Here is a 23,439-nt window from a genome sequence, read left to right as displayed (position 1 = left end):
CTGGGTGAGGGCTGAGCTCTGCTTTCCCACATGAAGATGGATCAGACGCAGCACAGCCATGCCCTCCTGAGATACAATCAGCTGCCTCCCCTCAACATTTTCACAGACAAATAAACCAACCAAGGAAGTCTGCACTCTGCAGATCACCTCCCTGATAGTCAACAAGATCCAAAACACCTGCCAACAAAGTGCACTCACTGTAAACTGTTACCATGGCCTTAAGCTATAGTCCTCTCTCAAAGTGTGGCGCACAGTGAACTTTTGACCCAAAATGAGTTCAACCGAGCTCAGCCAAGAGGAAAGTGACTGGTGTGAGACTGAGGTTGTTCCAAGCCTACATTCCATAGGCAGGAACCGACAGTGAGGCACTCAGACCCCCCCTTTAGGTATTTTTATCCTAGCAAGGCCCCCCACACAGCCCCAGCTCCCAGCAGGAGACATCATGCAGGCCCCGCTGGGCTGTGTCTACAGAGATCCACTGCCATAGCCAGGCCTTCCACAGGCACGCTCAGTATCTTGGTTTGTCTCTCTCCCCCTCGCTGTTCCAGTCTGTTGGAAGTGGAAATGAGAATAGGGGTGGGAGGGGTTGTTGCCTTCATACTCCTGAAGGCAAGTCACACTCAAATGCTTGGACACACACAGGGAGGTGGTGAGAGGGAAAGAGCTGGTGTGGTTCTGCCTGCCAGGCTATACACTGACACAGAGGAAGTACAGCAGCACCAGAGGTCAGTAGATCATATCTAGCACAACACACCTTGCAAAGAAAGCCACCACAATAGAGGATCAAGATTATCTTGATATAACACCACAAATGGTTTCAGATGGGCCAAGAGCGATGGAATGAAAGGGACACAAACTCCCACCATTTCTACCAAAGCATCATACTGGCAAGTGGCAACTAATGGATATTCTTTCAGTGTACATTCATATAACATTCCTTTTTACAATCAAAAGACCCTCATGCAACATACAGCATACTCATACGGCATACTAAAATAATAAGACGGGTGTGAGTTTGAGTCTTGAGGCAATGAGTCCCTCATTAACAATTTAGTCCTAAAAAATCTGCTCAGTGCAACCAAGGAAAATCCCAAGAATGATATTCAAAAAGAGGACTGTTGAGCTGAATTGTCATAAGGGTTTGGAAGGCCCTAGTCATTTGAAAACACAATATTTCCACTTTACTTATGCAGGTTCCAACTCCTAGTACCTCACAAACAGGATAACTACCTGTTTTTGACTCCCTACAGTATTTACTCTGCTTCACACTGACAGCTATGCCTGCAGTCAGTCCGCCCCATCCTGGCCCTGATCAGAATCTCTCCTCTCATCTCCTCCACTGCCCAGCCGACTCAATCCCAGACAGCCCTGTGGGACTCAGGTTCAGTGCAAATGCTTTCCCGTTACGCTCATTTGACCACAAGCTTTGTTTCTGTACACGCATGCCAAACAATAACAGACAAGTGAACCGCACACTGCGCCAAAATACTTATTGTAAGTACACACAAAAGCATGTACTCAAAATAATGGGTAGCTAGCTACAGGGGTGCTTGCTGTTAGGTTGAGGCTGGGGCCACCCTAATAAAAGGGTGGGTTTTAAAGCAGCAAGTCTACTTCAACCAGGCTGCAGTACTGTAATATTCTGAGGTCAATTTAACCACAGGTTCAGGTTGGCAGACGCTGCAAGCAATATACACACAGCCAACCCTATCAGACAGCTGTCCCCCTTATCATCTAGTCCCCAGGATATGCTGAAATTACAATATCTGTCAACCGGCCTCTCCACCATCTCTATTATAATTGTATTTCATTTTAACAACGCAAGTCAGTTAAGAACAAATTCTTATTTTCAATGACGGCCTACCCCGGCCAAACCCTAACCTGGACGACGCTGGGCCAATTGTGCGCCGCCCTATGGGACTCCCAATCATGGCCGGTTGTGATACAGCCTGGAATCGAACCAGGGTGTGTAGTGACACCTCTAGCACAGATGCAGTGCCTTAGACCGCTGCACCCTCGGGAGACTGGGACAAAAGCAGAGTATGGTGAGAGAATGGTCTTACAGGATTGTCAGTCAAGAGATATTGACCAGATATAACCTCTGAACTTCGATCCTTTGCTGACTCAAAGTCTCTTCCCAATGTCTCTTGCTGCACAATTAGGCCCATGTTTTCCCATCACCATATGATCATTAGGCCACTGACAACTGGAAGGCCTACTCATCCTCTTGATGACTGGTCCAGACCACCATGCTACCAGGTCAGGACCATTTACATTTCAATGTGAGAAATATGCAGTCAGTGTCTAGGGCACAGCCATAACTTACAGCTCTGCTGGATACCGCCATGATCAGAGTATTCTCTGGCACCACCCCAATCCCATCGGAGAGAAGTGCTGTTCAAATAAGCTCCGTCCTTATTATCATGTCTGGAGGAGGCAGCAGGGTAATAAAATCAGAGAAATATGGTAAAACATTAACTGCTGAGGCAAGGTAATACCAGCACTAAGTGCAGTCTGTATGTTCCTACACAGAACCTACTGTGCCCCTGTCATTTCATGGCTTCCTTCCTCCACATCAGCACCAGGCTCTGTCTAAAAAGCCATTTCAGTCCACTCTCCTCCAGTCCCCTCCATTAAGGCACAAGCATCTCCCGCCCGCTATCCTTGCATGCTGAATGGCAGGGACAGTAAGCAGAATTCAGTGTGCGCTCGAGTAACCCATCTCTTCTCCTTTATTCACATGGTGGGCTCCACATCTGCGATGCTGTAATGTGGAGGGACAGATGTGGCTTACGTAACACCCAGGAAAATCAGTGTCTCGCTGAGGCTTAATCTTCATGACGCCCCACTCTTGGGTGGGGCGGTGCAGGGCAGGCCATCCTACAGCAGGTCACACTGCAGCAATCAATGAGCAGTTCGCTTAAGAGGAAATCAATGGGAGGATCACTTGCCTGTGTTTGTCTCAAACGGCAAAATGGAAAAGGAAATTAACAGAGGTAAATCATAATAATGCATGAATGAGTTTTAATAATTTTTATGTTGAAGCACCGATTTATTTGATTACAAAAGCAGTGCTTCAAACATTTTGCCAACTTTTAACTCATCCAGCAACTGCATGAGTGAACAAGATCATCGACTATTTTCCTCATTAACATTAGACATCCATAACAATATCGCACAACCAAGTGCTGAGTAACTCCAAATAGTTCTTTAATTTGCAATTAGAGAAAGTTGAGACTACCAGTGAGAGACTACCAGTAACATGATACTCTTCTCCTTTTTTAAATTTAGCTTTATTTAATTAGGCAAGTCAGATAAGAATAAATTCTTATTGACAATGGACGGCCTACTCCGGCCAAATCCCAAAGACGCTGGGCCAATTGTGCACCGCCCTATGGGACTCCCAATCACAGCCGATTGTGATACAGCCTGGAATCGGACCAGATGCCTTAGCTGTGGCGCAGCGGTCTAAGGCCCCTGAGTGTGCTCGTGGTAATAAAAAGTTGCACATTTCAAAAATTGGCCTCCAGTGACTGAAATATAATGGGAAAAACAGAAATGTGTGAAATGAGAATCAGAACCCAGCTTTGCCGCCCGCCAGTAGTTTGTAGTAGAGGTCGACTGATTAATCGGAATTGCCGATTAATTAGGGACGATTTCACGTTTTCATAACAATCGGAAATCGGTAGTTTTGGACACTGATTCGGCCGTTTTTTTTGTTTTTTGTTCACCTTTATTTAACTAGGCAAGTCAGTTAAGAACAAATTCTTATTTTCAATGATGGCCTAGGAACGGTGGGTTAACCGCCTTGTTCAGGGGCAGAAAGACAGATTTTTACCTTGTTAGTCCAACGCTCTAATCACTTGCCTTACATTGCACTCCACGAGGAGCCTGCGTGGCAGGCTGACTACCTGTTACGCGAGGGCAGCAAGAAGCCAAGGTAAGTTGATAGCTAGCATTACATTTATAAAAAACAATCAATCTTCACATAATCACTAGTTAAACTAGTAATATCATCAACCATGTGTAGTTATCTAGCGTGTCCTGCGTTGCATATAATCGATGCGGTGCTTCTTAATTTCTCATCGAATCACAGCCTACTTCGCCAAACGGGTGATGATTTAGCACTGTCGTTGCACCTAACCATAAACATCAATGCCTTTCTTTAAAATCAATACACAAGTATGTATACTGCTCAAAAAAATAAAGGGAACACTTAAACAACACAATGTAACTCCAAGTCAATCACACTTCTGTGAAATCAAACTGTCCACTTAGGAAGCAACACTGATTGACAATACATTTCACATGCTGTTGTGCAAATGGAATAGACAACAGGTGGAAATTATAGGCAATTAGCAAGACACCCATAATAAAGGAGTGGTTCTGCAGGTGGTGACCACAGACCACTTCTCAGTTCCTATGCTTCCTGGCTGATGTTTTGGTCACTTTTGAATGCTGGCGGTGCTTTCACTCTAGTGATAGCATGAGACGGAGTCTACAACCCACACAAGTGGCTCAGGTAGTGCAGCTCATCCAGGATGGCACATCAATGCGAGCTGTGGCAAGAAGGTTTGCTGTGTCTGTCAGCGTAGTGTTCAGAGCATGGAGGCGCGACCAGGAGACAGGCCAGTACATCAGGAGACGTGGAGGAGGCCAACAACCCAGCAGCAGGACCGCTACCTCCGCCTTTGTGCAAGGAGGAGCAAGAGGAGCACTGCCAGAGCCCTGCAAAATGACATCCAGCAGGCCACAAATGTGCATGTGTCTGCTCAAACGGTCAGAAACAGACTCCATGAGGGTGTTATGAGGGCCCGACGTCCACAGGTGGGGGTTGTGCTTACAGCCCAACACCGTGCAGGACGTTTGGCATTTGCCAGAGAACACCAAGATTGGCAAATTTGCCACTGGCGCCCTGTGCTCTTCACAGATGAAAGCAGGTTCACACTGAGCACATGTGACAGACGTGACAGAGTCTGGAGACGCCGTGGAGAACGTTCTGCTGCCTGCAACATCCTCCAGCATGACCGGTTTGGCGGTGGGTCAGTCATGGTGTGGGGTGGCATTGAGATGAGATCCTCAGACCCCTTGTGAGACCATATGCTGGTGCGGTTGGCCTTGGGTTCCTCCTAATGCAAGACAATGCTAGACCTCATGTGGCTGGAGTGTGTCAGCAGTTCCTGCAAGAGGAAGGCATTGATGCTATGGACTGGCCCGCCCGTTCCCCAGACCTGAATCCGTTCCCCAGACCTGAATCCAATTGAGCACATCTGGGACATCATGTCTCGCTCCATCCACCAATGCCACGTTGCACCACAGACTGTCCAGGAGTTGGCGGATGCTTAAGTCCAGGTCTGGGAGGAGATCCCTTAGGAGACCATCAGTCACCTCACCAGGAGCATGCCCATGCATTGTAGGGAGGTCATACAGGCACGTGGAGGCCACACACACACTACTGAGCCTCATTTTGACTTGTTTTAAGGACATTACATCAAAGTTGGATCAGCCTGTAGTGTGGTTTCCACATTAATTTTGATTGTGACTCCAAATCCAGACCTCCGTGGTTAGATAAATTGGATTTCCATTGATTATTTTTGTGTGATTTTGTTGTCAGCACATTCAACTATGTAAAGAAAAAAGTATTTAATAAGATTATTTCCTTCATTCAGATCTAGGATGTGTTATTTTAGTGTTCCCTTTATTTTTTTGAGCAGTGTATTTTTCAACCTGCATATTTAGTTATATATTTAGTTAATATTGCTTGCTAACATGAATTTCTTATAATTAGGGAAATTGTGTCACTTCTCTTGCGTTCCGTGCAAGCAGTCAGGGTATATGCAGCAGTTTGGGCCGCCTGGCTCGTTGCGAATTGTGTGAAGTCCATTTATTATTAACAAACACCGTAATTAATTTACATAATTATGACATAACATTGAAGGTTGTACAATGTAACAGCAATATTTAGAGTTAGGGATGCCACCCGTTAGATACAATACGGAACGGTTCCGTATTTCACTGAAAGAATAAACGTTTTGTTTTCGAAATGATAGTTTCCAGATTCGACCATATTAATGACCAAAGGCTCGTATTTCTGTGTGTTATTATATTATAATTAAGTATATGATTTGATAGAGCAGTCTGACTGAGCGGTGGTAGGCAGCAGCAGGCTTGTAAGCATTCATTCAAACAGAACTGTTGTGTGTTTGCCAGAAGCTCGCCGCAATTCTTCAAGCATTGAGCCGTTTATGACTTCAAGCCTATCAACTCCCGAGATTAGGCTGGTGTCACCGATGTGAAATGGCTAGCTAGTTAGCGGGGTGCGCGCCAGTAGCGTTTCAATCGGTGACGTCACTCGCTCTGAGACATGGAGTAGTTGTTCCTCTTGCTTTGCAAGGGCTGCGGCTTTTGTGGAGCGATGGGTAACGATGCTTCGAGGGTGGCTGTTGTCGATGTGTTCCTGGTTCGAGCCCAGGTAGGGGCGAGGAAAGGGACGGAAGCTATACTGTTACACTGGCAATACTAAAGTGCCTATAAGAACATCCAATAGTCAAAGGTATATGAAATACAAAATGGTAGAGAGAGAAATAGTCCTATAATAACCACAACCTAAAACTTCTTACTGGGAATATTGAAGACTGATGTTAAAAGGAACTACCAGCTTTCATATGTTCTCATGTTCTGAGCAAGGAACTTAAACGTTAGCTTTCTTACATGGCACATAATGCACTTTTACTTTCTTCTCCAACACGTTTTTGCATTATTTAAACATGTTTCATTATATTAAGTGAAAATAAGTGTTCATTCGGTATTGTTGTAATTGTCATTATTACAAATAAATACAAAAGTTTTTAATAGGCAGATTTAAAAATCGGTATCGGCTTTTTTGGTCCTCCAATAAATCGGTATCGGCGTTGAAAAATCATTAAAAAAAAAAAATTTAAAAAAAAAAAATCGGTCGACCTCTAGTTTGTAAAGAAGCCGTGGTCTAGTGGAGCATGAAACGCAGCAACTCTGACAAAGACAGCATCTCAATCTTCAAACAGTTCAGTGTCTGTGAACGTGCTTGAAGAACAGGAATGCCTCTGTTCAAATCCTTCCTCTGATGTGCTAGAAGAAGACATTTTGCCTCTGATCTCGGAGTATGTGAGAAAAGTCAGAAAGAGTGAATCAATCCCTCTTCCCCCGTTTTCTGTGTATTTTGAAGAGGTCTTCCGTTCCCATGATTCCTAAAGGATTAGGCTATCTTTAGGAGAACTGCCAATGAAAGTAACCCGAGCACAATATGTTATGGCCGATCTGTACTTTTCTGTAGCCAAGCAGTCATCTTGGTCTGTAGAAAAGCAAAATCAGAAACAACCATGTGGATCAGGCCAGACTAAATTAGTAGGTCTGACTGAAGCATTTCTGCAGTATAAAAAAAATGCATCTCAAGTTTCACTGGTGAAGAGTGACTCAGAGTAGGCATACTACAACAAGAACCAAACATCCCTAAAACCAAATGGTTGAGAAAATATATTGTATCAACAGCATTGGCTGAGAAATGTACTTAGTGCATTGTACAGATAGACATCAAGATTATGACTAGGGATGCTGGTGGTTCCTTGCCTGACAGTATACGGTGCATTCGGAAAGTATTCAGACCCATTGAGTTTTTCCACTTTGTTACGTTACAGCCTTATTCTAAAATGGATTCAATTGTTTTTCCTTCATCAATCCACACACACACACACACACACACACACACACACACAATGAAAAAGCAAAAACAGGTTTTTAGAAATGTTGGCAAAAGTATCAAAATAAAAACAAATACCAAAATATCACAAGTACTCAGACCCTTTACTCAGTACTTTGTTGAAGCACCTTTGGCAGCAATTACAGCCACGAATCTTCTTGGTTATGACGCTACAAGCTTGGCACACCTGTATTTGGGGAGTGTCTCCCATTCTTCTCTGCAGATCCTCTCAAGCTGTCAGGTTGAACGGGGAGCGTTGTTGCACAACTATTTTCAGGTCTCTCCAGCGATTATCGATCAAGTTCAGGTCCGGGCTCTGACGGCGCCACTCAAGGACATTGAGACTTGTCGCTGTGTGCTTAGGGTCGTTGTCCTGTTCGAAGGTGAACCTTCGCCCCAGTATAAGGTAGGGTTGCCAAGGGTCGGAAACTTTCCGCAAACTTTCCCGAATTTGTCCATGGGAAGTAAGCCCGGGAATTTTGCTTAAATTCATTTTTAAAAAGTTAGCTTATAAAACAGTGAACCTTTTTTGTGGGATACACAATGCAATTCTAGGTCTTGTGCCATATTTTGGTTAAACTTTCCCCAATTCAATGGAATTGCAACCCTCTGCATGCACAGTGCATTCTTCCATCACATGTGCAGTGCACTCTTCCATCACGTGTACAGCTGATTCTCAAGATCTTGCACACTAATGACTTGCTATTGAGCCCACACTACTACACTGTCTGAGCAAAGGAATACACGCTTTCTGGTAAGTTTTGATTACAATACTGGGTGGGGTGAATATATTTTTTTATGACAGACATGATTTTTTGTTAACTAGGAAATAGTAGCCTACAGCAAAATGTGTTTAAATAATTAACAATTTCTAACAATTTTAGTTAGATTTTGCTACCATGTGGGTTTCCATACATGTTTCATTTTAAAACATTTATCTTACAAAGAATTTGTTTAATCTAACTGCTTAACTATTTATCTGTACATGGATTTTTTTTAAACTCATTTTTTTCTAATCTTTACAGGAAAATGCCACGGGCACTATCTGATGTGTAGAGACATTTCACTGCAGCTAATGAAGAAGGAAAAGCTGTGTACATTTGCAAATACTGTGCCAAATCATATGTGAAGAAGGCAACAAAGACGCAGAATCATCTGGCCAAGTGCATAAAGTTCCCTGGTCGCTCACAACAAGCAACCTCTGACAAAAGTCCCTCTACTTCTATTCGAGGTGAAAATGATGAATTAGACACCTTATTGATAGCAACAGCTCATGGTCCTCCTGGAATCAGAAGTGTTTTTGACTCAATGGAGGAACGTAGTCAGAGAAATGCTGATGAATGTCTTGCTCAAGCTGTGTATGCAACTGGTTCAACTCTGATGCTCACAGGCAATGTGTATTGGAAGAGATTTCTGAATGTTCTTCGCCCAGCATACACCCCTCCAACCAGACATGCTTTATCTACTCATTTGCTGGATGCAGAGTTCAACAGCGTTCAAATGAAGGTCAAGCAAATCATAGAGAAAGCAGACTGTATTGCAATCATCTCTGATGGGTGGTCGAATGCCAAGGAAATGGTTAGGTATGTGAAGGGTCCTCAAGTTATAACAGCAATCTACCTCACCAAGCAAAGTGAGAAGAATAAGAGTTGCCCAGCAACACCCGTTGGGGTGGTGTTGTCATCATGTTTGACAGTCTCCTGGAGGTGAAGGAGTCTCTCCAAGAAATGGCCATATCACAGTCTGCCGATATGGACATCCCCATCAAGAGGATCCTCCTGGATGATGTACAGTGGCAAAAAAAAGTATGTGAACCTTTTGGAATTACCTGGATTTCTGCAAACTGGTCATTAAATTAGATCTTCATCTAAGTCACAACAGACAAACACAGTCTGCTTAAACTAATAACACACAAATGATAGCATTTTTCAGGTCTATATGGAATACATCACTTAAACATTCACAGTGTAGGTTGGAAAAAGTATGTGAACCCCCAGGCTAATGACTTCTTCAAAAGTGAATTGGAGTACAATCATTGAGGGGCGGCAAGTAGCCTAGTGGTTAGAGCGTTGGACTAGTAACCGAAAGGTTGCCCGATCGAATCCCTGAGCTGACAACGTAAAAATCTGTCGTTCTGCCCCTGAACAAGGCAGTTAATCCACTAGGCCATCAATGAAAATAAGAATTTGTTCTTAACCGACTTGCCTAGTTAAATAAAAGGTCAAATTATAAAAAATGTGTTTTTAATTGAGACGAGATTGGAGATGTTGGTTAGAGCTGCCCTGCCCTAATAAAAAAAAAAAAAAAAATCACAAAATTTGGGTTAGCTATTCAAAAGAAGCATTGCCTGATGTGAACCATGCCTCGAACAAAAGAGATCTCAGGAGACCCAATATTAAGAATTGTTGACTTGCATAAAGCTGGAAAGGGTTACAAAGGTATCTCTAAAAGCCTTGATGTTCAAACTGTCTATAAATGGAAAAAGTTCAACACTGTTGCTACTCTCCCTAGGAGTGGCCATCCTGCAAAGATGACTGCAAGAGCACAGCGCAGAATGCTCAATGAGGTTACGAAGAATCCTAGAGTGTCAGCTAAAGACTTAAGGAAATCTCTTAACTTTTGGGATAAGGGGCAGTATTTTCACAGCCGGATAAAAAAACGTACCCGATTTAATCTGGTTACTACTCCTGCCCAGAAACTAGAATATGCATATAATTAGTAGATTTGGATAGAAAACACTCCAAAGTTTCTAAAAAACTGTTTGAATGGTGTCTGAGTATAACAGAACTTATATGGCAGGCCAAAACCTGAGAAGATTCCATACAGGAAGTGCCCTGTCTGACAATTTGTTGTCCTTCAGTTGCATCTCTATCGAAAATACAGCATCTGTGCTGTAACGTGACATTTTCTAAAGCTTCCATTGGCTCTCTAAAGCCGCCAGAAAGTGGAATGGGGTGTCTGCTGTCTTTGGCCAAAAGAACAGCAGCAGAATTTGTAAGTGGTCAGCCTGGGGACAGTGAGACTGAGATGCGCATTCACGAGACTACTCAATTTTTTTCTTTCAGCCTTTGAATGTATACAACGTTGCCCGGTTGGAATATTATCGCTATTTTACGAGAAAAATAGCATAAAAATTTATTTTAAACAGCGTTTGACATGCTTCTAAGTACGGTAATGGAATATTTTGACATTTTTGTCACGAAATGCGCGTCACCCTTCGGATAGTGACCTGAACGCACAAACAAAACAGAGCTATTTGAATATAACTATGGATTATTTGGAACCAAAACAACATTTGTTGTTGAAGTAGAAGTCCTGGGAGTGCATTCTGACGAACAGCAAAGGTAATCCAATTTTTCTAATGGTAATTCTGAGTTTAGTGAGCCCCAAACTTGATGGGTGTCAAAATAGCTAGCCGTGATGGCCGAGCTATGTACTCAGAATATTGCAAAATGTGCTTTCGCCGAAAAGCTATTTTAAAATCTGACACCGCGATTGCATAAAGGAGTTCTGTATCTATAATTCTTAAAATAATTGTTATGTGTTCTGTCAACGTTTATCATGAGTAATTTAGTAAATTCACCGGAAGTTTGATGGGTATGCTAGTTCTGAACATCACATTCCAATGTAAAAAGCTGGTTTTTGATATAAATATGAACTTGATTGAACAAAACATGTATTGTATAACATAATGTCCTAGGAGTGTCATCTGATGAAGATCAAATGTTAGTGCTGCATTTAGCTGTGGTTTGGGTTTATGTGACATAAATGCTTGCTTGGAAAATGGCTGTGTGATTATTTGTGTCTATGTACTCTCCTATCATAATCTAATGTTTTGCTTTCGCTGTAAAGCCTTTTTGAAATCGGACAATGTGGTTAGATTAACGAGAGTCTTGTCTTTAAAATGGTGTAAAATAGTTGATTGTTTGAGAAAATTGAATTGTGGTATTTTAGTTGGTTTTGTATTTCGCGCCGTGCGATGCCATTGGCCATTGGCTAGGGGTTCCGCAGGCGGAACAGGGTTCCGCTAGCGGAACGTCTGTCCTCAACAGGTTAACATCTCTGTTTACGAGTCTACGATATGTAAAACACTAAACAAGAATGGTGTTCATGGGAGGACACCACGGAAGAAGCCACTGCTGTCCAAAAAAAACATTGCTGAACGTCTGCAGTTAGCAAAAGAGCATCTGGATGTTCCACAGTGCTACTGGAAAAATATTCTGTGGACAGATGAAACTAAAGTTGAGTTGGTAGAAAGGAACAACACACCAACATCAAAACCTCATCCCAACTTTAATGTATCGTGAAGGGAGCATCATGGTTTGAAGCTCATTTGCTGCCTCAGGCCCTGGACAGCTTGCTATCATCGACAGAAAAATGAATTCCCAAGTTTATCAAGACATTTTGCAGGAAAATGTAAGGCTCTGTCCACCAATTGAAGCTTAACAGAAGTTGGGTGATGCAACAGGACAACGACCCAAAACACATAAGTAAATCAACAACAGAAGAAAATATGCCTTCTGGAGTGGCCCAGTCAGAGTCCTGACAACCCGATTGAGATGCAGTGGCCTGACCTCAAGAGAGCAGTTCACACCTGACATCCCAAGAATATTGCTGAACTGAAATAGTTTTGTAAAGAGGAATGGTCCAATATTCCTCCTGGCCGTTGTCAGAAAACGTTTGGTTGAGGTGATAGCTGCCAAAGGAAGGTCAAACAGTTATTAAACCCAAGTGTTCACATACTTTTCCCACCCTGCACTGTGAATGTTTAAAAATGGTGTGTTCAATAAAAGGCATGAAAACGTAAAATTGTTTGTGTGTAATTAGTTAAGCAGACTGTGTTAGTTTAATGTGGTGACTTAGATAAAGATAAGATCAAATTGTATGACCAATTTATGCAGAAGTCCAGGTAATTCCAAAGGGTTCACATACTTTTTCTTGCCACTATTTTTGGGAGAGAGTGGTAAGTAGCATGAAACCTATAGCAGTAGCCATTGCACGGATTGAGGGAGACAATGCCATCCTGTCTGATGTTCAGACTCTGCTTGCAGGTGTAAGTGAAGAAATCCATACTGCCCTGCCCACTTCACTGTTGCTCCAAGCAGAGGAAACTTCAGTTCGGTTCTGAAATACATCAACAAGCGTGAAGACTTCTGCCTGAAGCACATACAGTTGAAGTTGGAAGTTATACACCTTAGCCAAATACATTTAAACACAGTTTTTCACAATTCCTGACATTTATTTCAAGTAAAAATTCCCTGTCTTAGGTCAGTTAGGATCACCACTTTATTTTACGAACGTGACATGTCAGAATAATAGTAGAGAGAATTATTTATTTCAGCTTTTATTTCTTTCATCACATTCCCAGTGGGTCAGACGTTTACATTCATTCAATTAGTATTTGGTAGCATTGCCTATAAATTGTTTAATTTGGGTCTAACGTTTTGGGTAGCCTTCCACAAGCTTCCCACAATAAGTTGGGTGAATTTTGGCCCATTCCTCCTGACAGAACTGGTGTAACTGAGTCAGATTTGTAGGCCTCTTTGCTCGCACACACTTTTTCAGTCCTGCCCACAAATTTTCAATAGGATTGAGGTCAGGACTTTGTGATGGCCACTCCAATACCTTGACTTTGTTGTCCTTAAGCCATTTTGCCACAACTTTGGAAGCATGCTTGGGGTCATTGTCCATTTGGAAGACCCATTTGCGGCCAAGCTTTAACTTCCTGACTGATGTCTTGAGATGTTGCTTCAATATATATCCACATAACTTTCCTGCCTCATGATGCATCCATGTGAAGTGCACCAGTCCCTCCTGCAGCAAAGCACCCCCACAACATGATGCTGCCACCCCCGTGCTTCACGTTTGGGATGGTGTCCTTCGGCTTGCAAGCCTCCCCCTTTTTCCTCCAAACATAACGATGGTCATTATGGCCAAACAGTTCTATTTTTGTTTCATCAGACTAGAGGACATTTCTCCAAAGAGTACGATCTTTGTCCCCATGTGCAGTTGCAAACCGTAGTCTGGCTTTTCTATGGCGGTTTTGAGACAGTGGCTTCTTCCTTGCTGGGCAGCCTTTCAGGTTATGTTGATTTAGGACTCATTTTACTGCGGATATAGATACTTTTATAACCGGTTCCTCCAGCATCTTCACAAGGTCCTTTGTCCCGTTGTTCTGGGATTGATTTGCACTTTTCACAATGTACGTTCATCTCTAGGAGACAGAACGCGTCTCCTTCCTGAGCGGTATGACGGCTGCATGGTCCCATGGTGTTTATCCTTGCGTACTACTGTTTGTACAGATGAACGTGGTACATTCAGGCGTACGGAAATTTCTCCCAAGGATGAACCAGACTTGTGGAGGTCTACAATTTGTTTCTGAAGTCTTGGCTGATTTTCTTTTGATTTTCCCATGATGTCAAGCAAAGAGGCACTGAGTTTGAAGGTAGACCTTGAAATACATCTACAGGTACACCTCCAATTGACTCAAATGATGTCCATTAGCCTAACAGAAGCTTCTAAAGCCATGACATCATTTTCTGGAACTTTCCAAGCCGTTTAAAGGCACAGTCAACTTAGTGTATGTAAACTGGAATTGTGATACAGTGAATTATAAGTGAAATAATGTCTGTAAACAATTGTTGGAAAGATTACTTATGCACAAAGTAGATGTCCTAACCGATTTGCCAAAACTATAGTTTGTTAACAAGACATTTGTCGAGTAGTTGAAAAACGAGTGAATGACTCCAACCTAAGTGTATGTAAACTTCAAACTTCAACTGTTCACGCCGCAGCGTACATGTTGGACCCCAAGTATGCTGGCAAGAGCATCCTGTCTGGTGCGGAGATCAACAAGGCCTATGGTGTCATCACTACCGTGTCTCGCCATCTTGGCCTGGATGAGGGCAAGGTTCTTGGAAGTACAATTCCAAGCAAGGGCTTTGGAATGGAGATGCAATATGGCAGTCGTGCCAACATATCTCATCAGCCACCTGGTGGAAGGGATTTTGTGGATCTCAGGCTCTTTCCCCCGTTGCCTCCATCATCCTCCAAATCCCACCAACATCAGCCGCCTCCGAGCGCAATTGGTCCTTGTTTGGGAACACACACACCAAAGCACGCAACAGGCTGACCAATACAAGGGTTGAAAAATTGGTGGCCACCCGGACAAATTTGAAGCTTTTGGAGCCTGACAACGAGCCATCCTCAACAAGGTTGGAAAGTGACCATGAAGATGAGGCATCAAAGTCTGATGTTCAAGAGGTGGACTTTGAGGAGGTCCAGAGAGATGAGGAACCCTGAGAGGAAGACAACCAAAGCTTTAGTTTCTAGACTATCATTTTACAGATGTTGAAAATGTTTTTGGGAGATGCGATGGATCATCCAATCCTGTCTCAGAGCTCTAGACAATTCATTTCAAATCAAAGTTTGTCATGTGCGCCGTATACAACAGGTGTAGACCTTAGTGAAATGCTTACTTACCGGCTCTAACCAATAGTGCAAAAAAGGTATTAGGTGAACAATAGGTAAGTAAAGAAATAAAAACAACAGTAAAAAGACAGTGAAAAGTAACAGTAGCGAGGCTATATACGGTAGCACGGCTATAAAAGTAGCGAGGCTACATACAGACATCGTTTAGTCGGGCTGATTGAGGTAGTATGTACATGTAGATATGGTTAAAGTGACTATGCATATATGATGAACAGAGAGTAGCAGTAGCGTAAAAGAGGGGTTAGCGGGTGGTGGGAAACAATTCAGATAGCCCGGTTAGCCAATGTGCGGGAGCACTGATTGGTCGGGCCAATTGAGGTAGTAGGTACATGAATGTATAGTTAAAGTGACTATGCATATATGATAAACAGAGAGCAGCAGCAGTGTAAAAGAGGCTTGGGGGGGGGGGGGGGAAGCACACAATGCAAATAGTCCGGGTAGCCATTTCATTACCTGTTCCGGAGTCTTATGGCTTGGGGTAAAAACTGTTGAGAAGCCTTTTTGTCCTAGACTTGGCACTCCGGTACCGCTTGCCATACGGTAGTAGAAAGAACAGTCTATGACTGGGGTGGCTAGGGTCTTTGACAATTTTTAGGGGCTTCCTCTGACACCGCCTGGTGTAGAGGTCATGGATGGCAGGCAGCTTGGCCCCAGTGATGTACTGGGCCGTACACACTACCCTCTGTAGTGCCTTGCGGTCGGAGGCCGAGCAGTTGCCATACCAGGCAGTGATGCAACCCGTCAGGATGCTCTCGATGGTGCAGCTGTAGAACCTTTTGAGGATCTCAAGACCCACGCCAAATCTTTTTAGTTTCCTGACAGGGAATAGGCTTTGTCGTGCCCTCTTCACGACTGTCTTGGTGTGTTTGGACCATTCTAGTTTGTTGGTGATGTGGACACCAAGGAACTTGAAGCTCTCAACCTGCTCCACTACAGCCCCATCGATGAGAATGGGGGTGTGCTCGGTCCTCCTTTTCCTGTAGTCCACAATCATCTCCTTAGTCTTGGTTACGTTGAGGGATAGGTTGTTATTCTGGCACCACCCGGCCATGTCTCGGACCTCCTCCCTATAGGCTGTCTCGTCGTTGTCGGTGATCAGGCCTACCACTGTTGTGTCATCTGCAAACTTGATGGTGTTGGAGTCATGCCTGGCCATGCAGTCGTGGGTGAACAGGGAGTACAGGAGGTGAATGAGCACACACCCCTGGGGGGCTCCAGTGTTGAGGATCAGCGTGGCAGATGTGTGGCTACCTACCCTCACCACCTGGGGGCTGCCCGTCAGGAAGTCCAGGATCCAGTTGCAGAGGGACATGTTTAGTCCCAGGATCCTTAGCTTAGTGATGAGCTTTGAGGGTACTATGGTGTTGAACGCTGAGCTGTAGTCAATGAATAGCATTCTCACATAAGTGTTCCTTTTGTCTAGGTGGGAAAGGGCAGTGTGGAGTGCAATAGAAATTGCATCATCTGTGGATGTGTTTGGGCTGTATGCAAATTGGAGTGGGTCTAGGGTTTCTGGGATAATGGTGTTGATGTGAGCCATTACCAGCCTTTCAAAGCACTTCATGGCTACGGACCTGAGTGCTACGGGTCTGTAGTCATTTAGGCAGTTTGCCTTCGTGTAATTGGGCACAGAGACTATGGTGGTCTGCTTGAAACATGTTGGTATTACAGACTCGGTCAGGGACATGTTGAAAATATCAGTGAAGACACCTGCCAGTTGCTCAGCACATGGCCGGAGCACATGTCCTGGTAATCCGTCGGGTCACACAGCCTTGTGAATGTTGACCTGTTTAAAGATCTTACGTCAGCTACGATGATCACACAGTCATCCGGAACAGCTGATGCTCTCATGCATGCTTCAGTGTTGCTTGCCTCGAAGCGAGCATAGAAGTAATTTAGCTCGTCTGGTAGGCTCGTGTCACTGGGCAGCTCGCGACTGTGCTTCCCTTTGTAGTTTGTAATCGTTCGCAAGCCCTGCCACACAAGACGAGCATCGGAGCCGGGGTAGTATGATTCAATCTTAGCCCTGTATTGACGCTTTTCCTGTTTGATGGTTCATCGCAGGGCATAGCAGGATTTCTTGTAAGCTTCCGGGTTAGAGTTCCGCACCTTGAAAGCGGCAGCTCTACCCTTTAGCTCAGTGCAAATGTTGCCTGTGATCCATGGCTTCTGGTTGGGGTATGTACGTACAGTCACTGTGGGGACGACGTCCTCGATGCACTTATTGATAAAGCCAGTGACTGATGTAGTGTACTCCTCAATGCCATCGGAAGAATCCCAGAAAATGTTCCAGTCTGTGATAGCAAAACAGTCCTGTAGTTTAGCATCTGCTTCATCTGACCACTTTTTTGTTATAGACTGAGTCATTGGTGCTTCCGGCTTTAATTTTTGCTTGTAAGCAGGAATCAGGAGGACAGAGTTGTGGTCGGATTTACCAAATGGAGGGCGAGGGAGAGCTTTGTTCTCATCTCTGTGTGTGGAGTACAGGTGATCTAGAATTTTTTCCCCTCTGGTTGCACATTTAACATGTTGATAGAAATGAGGTAGAACTGATTTAAGTTTCCCTGCATTAAAGTCTCCGGCCACTAGGAGCACCACCTCTGGGTGAGTGGTTTCCTGTTTGCTTATTTCCTTATACAGCTGACAGTGCGGTCTTAGTGCCAGCATCTGTCTTTGGTGGTAAATAAACAGCCATGAAAAGTATAGCTGAAAACTCTCTAGGCAAGTAGTGTGGCCTGCAATTTATCACAATATACTCTACTTCAGGCGAGAAATGTCAATGGTGTGCGTACTGGGAGCGGAGTCAGGTGCAGGAGAGCAGAGAGTTGTGAACAGGCGCACAATTTATTAAGGCAGGAGAAACCACTGCGTCGAAACCTCCAGCCAAATGCCAAAAGTGCAAAACGCGCAAACAGTCACAATAATTATGTTCAAACAAATAAACATACCTCGTGTTAAAACACGGAATAAACGAACACCAGTCTAGCGTGTCAAAACTGACACGTAACACAAAACAATTACAAAGACATGAGGGGGAACAGAGGAATAAATACATGTAGTGTGATTGGGGAATGAAAACCAGGTGTGCAGGGAACAAGACAAAACAAATGGATAAATGAAAAATGGAGCGGCGATGGCTAGAAAGCCGGTGACGTCAACCGCCGAACGCCGCCAGAACAAAGAGAGGAGCTGACTTCGGCGGAAGTTGTGACAAGAAAAATATAAAGACTTCCTTAGATTTCGTGCACCAGCTGTTTACAAATATGCACAGACTGCCCCCTCTCGTCTTACCGGAGAGTGCTGTTCTATCCTGCCGGTGCAGCGTATGTCCCGCTAGCTGAATATCAATGTCGTCATTCAGCCACGATTCCGTGAAATGTAGCATATTACAGTTTTTGATGTCCCGTTGGTAGGATATTCGTGATCGTACCTCGTCTAATTTAGTCCAATAATTGCACATTGGCGAGTAATATTGACGGTAACGGCAGCTTTCCCACTCGCCGTCGGCGGATCCTAACGAGGCTTCCCGCTCGGTGTCCTCTGTGCCTGCGTATCTTCCTCTTGCAAATAACTGGGATGTTGGCTTGAGGGTGTTGAGTATGTCCTGTGCGTCCTGCTTATTGAAGAAAAAAATCTTCGTCTAATCCGAGGTGAGTGATCGCTGTCCTGATATCCAGAAGCTCTTGTTTGCCGTAAGATATGGTTGCAGAAACATTATGAACTGAAATTAAAATTGCCACACACATACAGTACCAGTCAAAAGTTGACACACCTACTCATTCAAGGGTTTTATGTGTACTATTTTCCACATGTACAAAATAACAAATAACGTGAAAAAACCCCACATAATAGCACAATTGGTTGGGCGCCCGTAAAATTGCTGCCATTTCTTCCGGCACCATTTTTCCATGTAATTTGAAAATCATGGCTTGGTTTTTGCTCTTACATGCACTGTCAACTGTGGAACCTTATATAGACAGCTGTGTGCCTTTCCAAATCATGTCCAATCAATTGAATTTACCACAAGTGGACTCCAATCAAGTTGGAGAAACACCTGAAGATTGATCAATGGAAACAGGAAACAACTGAGCTCAAGTTCAAGTCTAATAACAAAAGGTCTGAATAGTTATGTAAATAAGGTATTTTGTTTTTTTATTTGGCAAATAAAATTCTAAAAACCTGTTTTCGCTTTGCCATTATGGGGTAACATTGGTAGATTGATGACATATTTTTGATCCACTTAAGAATAAGGCTGTTACGTAACAAAATGTGGAAAAAGTCAAACGGGTCTGAATACTTTCCCGAATGCACTGTATATTATTCAGTCAATAAAAAATAAAAAACAAGTGCCATTTAAGATTAATTTATTGAAACTAATATCAACTGGTTATAATATATATATATATATATATATATATATATATATATATATATGAACACAATCTTCAAAAACGTAGTAACCTCAGCAGGTCCGCTTGCTTGTAGAAACCTTATGTTAGGAAGTAAAAGGACTATGCAAAGGCATGTTAAGTAATTAAATATGAACTGAAATAAAATTTGCCACACACATACAGTACCAGTCAAAAGTTGACACACCTACTCATTCAAGGGTTTTATGTGTACTATTTTCCACATTGTAGAATAAGTGAAGACATCAAAACTATGAAATAACACATATGGAATCATGTAGTAACCAAAAAAAAGAAAAAAAGTGTTAAACAAATCAAAAAATATTTTATTGGAGATTCTTTAAAGTAGCCACCCTTTGCCTTGATGACAACTTTGCACTCTTGGCATTCTCTTAACCAGCTTCATGAGGTAGTCACCTAGAATGAATTTCAATTAACAGGTGTACCTTGTTAAAAGTTAATTTGTGGAATTTCTTTCCTTCTTAATGCAATTGAGTTGTGTGGTGACACGGTAGAGGTGGTATACAGAAGATGGTATTTCACAAAACAGGGCTAAGTCCATATTATGGCAAGAACAACTCAAATAAGCAGAGAAATGGCAGGCCATCATTACTTTAAGACATGAAGGTCAGTCAACCTGGAAAATTTCAAGAACTTTGAACATTTCTTCAAGTGCAGTCGCAAAAACCATCAAGCGCTATGATGAAACTGGCTCTCATGAGGACTGCCACAGGAATGGAAGACCCAGAGTTACCTCTGCTGCAGAGTATAAGTTCATTAGAGTTGACCAGCCTCAGAAATTGCAGCCCAAATAACTGCTTCACAGAATTCAAGTAACAGACATCGCAACAGCAACTGTTCAGAGGAGACTGCGTGAATCAGGCCTTCATGGTCAAATTGCTGTAAAGAAGCCACTACTAAAGGACACCAATAAAAAGAGACTTGCTTGGGCCAAGAACCACAAGCAATGGACATTAGACCGGTGTAAATCTGACTCCCCCCCCCATTGTTTTGTACGCTGCTACTCGCTGTTTATTTCACAGTAAGGTCTACACTTGTTGTATTCAGTTCAGGTGACAAATAAAGTTTGATTTGATGAGTCCAAATTTGAGATTTTTGGTTCCAACCGCTGTGTCTTTGTGAGATGCAGAGTAGGTGAACGGATGATCTCCACATATGTGGTTCCCACTGAAGCATGGAGAAGGTGTGATTGTGCTTTGCTGGTGACACTGTCTGGGATTTATTTAGAATTCAAGGCACACTTAACCAGCATGGCTACCACAGCATTCTGCAGCGATATGCCATCGCATCTGGTTTGTGCTTAGTGGGGGGAAAATGCTGATTACCTATTATGAAAACTTGAAAATCGGCCCTAATTAATCGGCCCATCCGATTAAATCGGCCTACCTCTAGTTGTAATTGCCTTTGAATATTCATTTTTTCCCCCTGTAATGTTAAAGGCTAAATTCAGTCGTTTCTCTCATTATCAAATCATTTCTGTGTAATAATGAAGTACCTTCTGTGATTGTTTTAGATTAAAATGGTAAAAATAAACAAAAATAGCTTCTTAGCAAAGCGCAATTTCTCAAGCAAGAATTTAGCTAGGACTGTCTGGGAGTGGTCTGAGTGGGGAGGGGAAAACTGAAAACTAGCTGTTAAATCAGCAGAGAGGTTTGGAACTCATCTTTCTTATTGGTCTATTTGCCAATTCAGGTGGGCCAAAACTCCATCCCACCAAAACAGGCTATAATTTCAGACGGCCTTTTCAAACAGCTCTTACACTAAATGGGCATGATCATATCAGCATTTTCACAGCATTACCTCAGTGTAGAAATATATATAAAACAGGAAAATCACGTTATTGACTGCACTGGGACTTTAACACTCCCCACATAATACTGACTGTACAAACTACCCAAGTGGCGTTGTACAGTCTGGTCCCATGGTTGATGATAGTATCCAAATCAAAACAGTATCACTTCCAAATAGGAAGTTGCAATATTCCGTTTCCCAACATACACTAAGACTTTTGTAATTTCAACAACACTGTAGAATTCACAGTAAAATACCATACATTTATTTTACATCATTAATACAACTGACTTTTGCAAAATAGTACTGTGAAATATATTACAGCATATGTTCCTTACACATTACAGCATCCCTGTACATTTATAGCAGTAGAGCTGTAATGTTTTACCGTAAGGAACATAGTAGTGTAAAATATATTACAGCATCTCTGCTGTAAAGCAAAATTACAGTATTAAGCTGGAAACTCTGGTGTAAGTATAGGCCTAAAGCTGTACATTTACAGGGAAAAGTTGGACTGTGTAGCATTTAATTCGTTCTCTGACTATAGCTACCGGTTCAATAAAGTGCAAGTTGGATGGTGAAAACAAACTGTTGTTTCACACCACAATACCCCGAATAACAGTGCAAGAATAGCCAACAGGCTAGCGCGTGTTCTAACACCCGACCCAGCAGAAAGACATTTAAGACCGCAGCATATTTGCGCTAGGTCAACAACCTAGTCGTTCACATAGACTTCCTGAAGTCTAGCAGTGTTACAAGTTACAACGCATAGTTCCAGACTTTGCTACGTGGCCTTTTCAACATCCACCAGCGTACAGTATCTAGCTGGCATTATCCCCCCACATTCTTCTGAAAGTTCGACATTAGAGACAACATGCCCCACAAAAAAAACAATGTAGCGTAACTAGCTAACAAACTAATGTCATTGCAAAGGAGATGACAAGCAGTGAGCCACGCAATAATGCATGAAAAGGGGATGTAGAAACTTGCTAGGCAGCAAATTGACAACGGAATAACTGCCTCACATGGTCGAGCTAGCGAAATGTTAAGCTAGCTAGTCAGGTACATCACACAATTGCAGATATTTTACATGCGTGCTAGCTAGGTCCATTACCAACGAGATCGGGCAGTCAGCAACACCGAGGTGATACCAATAGGTTTTTCAGTTGCAGCGCAAGCCAGGCAAACGGTGCACGAGCCAACCTTACCTGTAATTGAGGGATGCCACCCGGTCCCTCCACTATTTCTGGCGAGTTCTCAAAAACTCGGTCTCGGTATAATGACCACAGACCAACGTTCGGCAGGAAAAGAAGAGCCGCTATAAGCAACCCTGCGAACTGCAGTAGTCGTTTTTCTTTTCGCCTCATCTCTCCAGAATAAATGTGAGAAAAACTGTCTACAATGTTCTCCCAACTGCTTCCAGGTGGACAACTTTCAATCTGAACAAACCAACGATATAATGTTGAAGCTGCGGGCACTTCCGCTAGGGGGAGTGAACCAATATCGTAGTTGGGAGCACAAGGACAGACTTTTGCACTCTTTGTAGTGAATAATGATAATAAATCTTTGAATTCCAACCAGTTTACCTAATTATATTGCAACAACACAATATGTTCTATTAGATCACCTACATACCTGTAGAACAGTTGAAAGTTACTCTCATGGTCTCTTGGTGACAATAAAGTGGGAGTCACTCAGATTGACAAAATGTACATTTGCAATTATGTAGCCACTTCAATGCAATTTATTCGTGGCAAAATTAGCGGGCTAATGATAATGTAAAATATACTCTCCGAAATTAAATGTAACATTGTAATTCAAGCATTTCTATTGGTAATTGTAAATCATGTATTGAATCGTGTGGTTTTTTTTTCCTAGGCAAATGTATTGCAGCGTCCCGCACAGACAGCTGTGTGTTATGTGTTAGGCTATTAGTGGGTTGTGTTGTACTTACCAGTGTTCGCGGGGTTCGACAAACCAATCAACCTGCTA

General features: G+C 42.9%; 1 protein-coding gene across 4 annotated transcripts in view; it reads right to left on the bottom strand.

Moving 5' to 3' along the window:
• Nucleotides 1-22,939, bottom strand: part of LOC115154303 (polypeptide N-acetylgalactosaminyltransferase 10) — a 112,005-nt gene extending 89,066 nt beyond the window's left edge. For all 4 annotated transcript variants that reach the window (XR_003867863.1, XR_003867864.1, XR_003867865.1 and 1 more), the window contains exon 1: nt 22,656-22,939. Coding sequence is in view for 1 of the 4 variants with exons in the window: in XM_029700382.1 (XP_029556242.1) it covers nt 22,656-22,814 (159 nt within the window). In the remaining 3 variants the exon portion in view is untranslated. The remainder of the gene's footprint in view (nt 1-22,655) is intronic.
• Between the last annotated feature and the right edge of the window lie 500 nt (nt 22,940-23,439).

Source organism: Salmo trutta, chromosome 19 (assembly GCF_901001165.1).
Source record: "Salmo trutta chromosome 19, fSalTru1.1, whole genome shotgun sequence".
Lineage (NCBI taxonomy): Eukaryota > Metazoa > Chordata > Actinopteri > Salmoniformes > Salmonidae > Salmo > Salmo trutta.
Note: the sequence above shows the minus strand (reverse complement) of the source record. Positions and strands in the feature narration are given on the sequence as shown.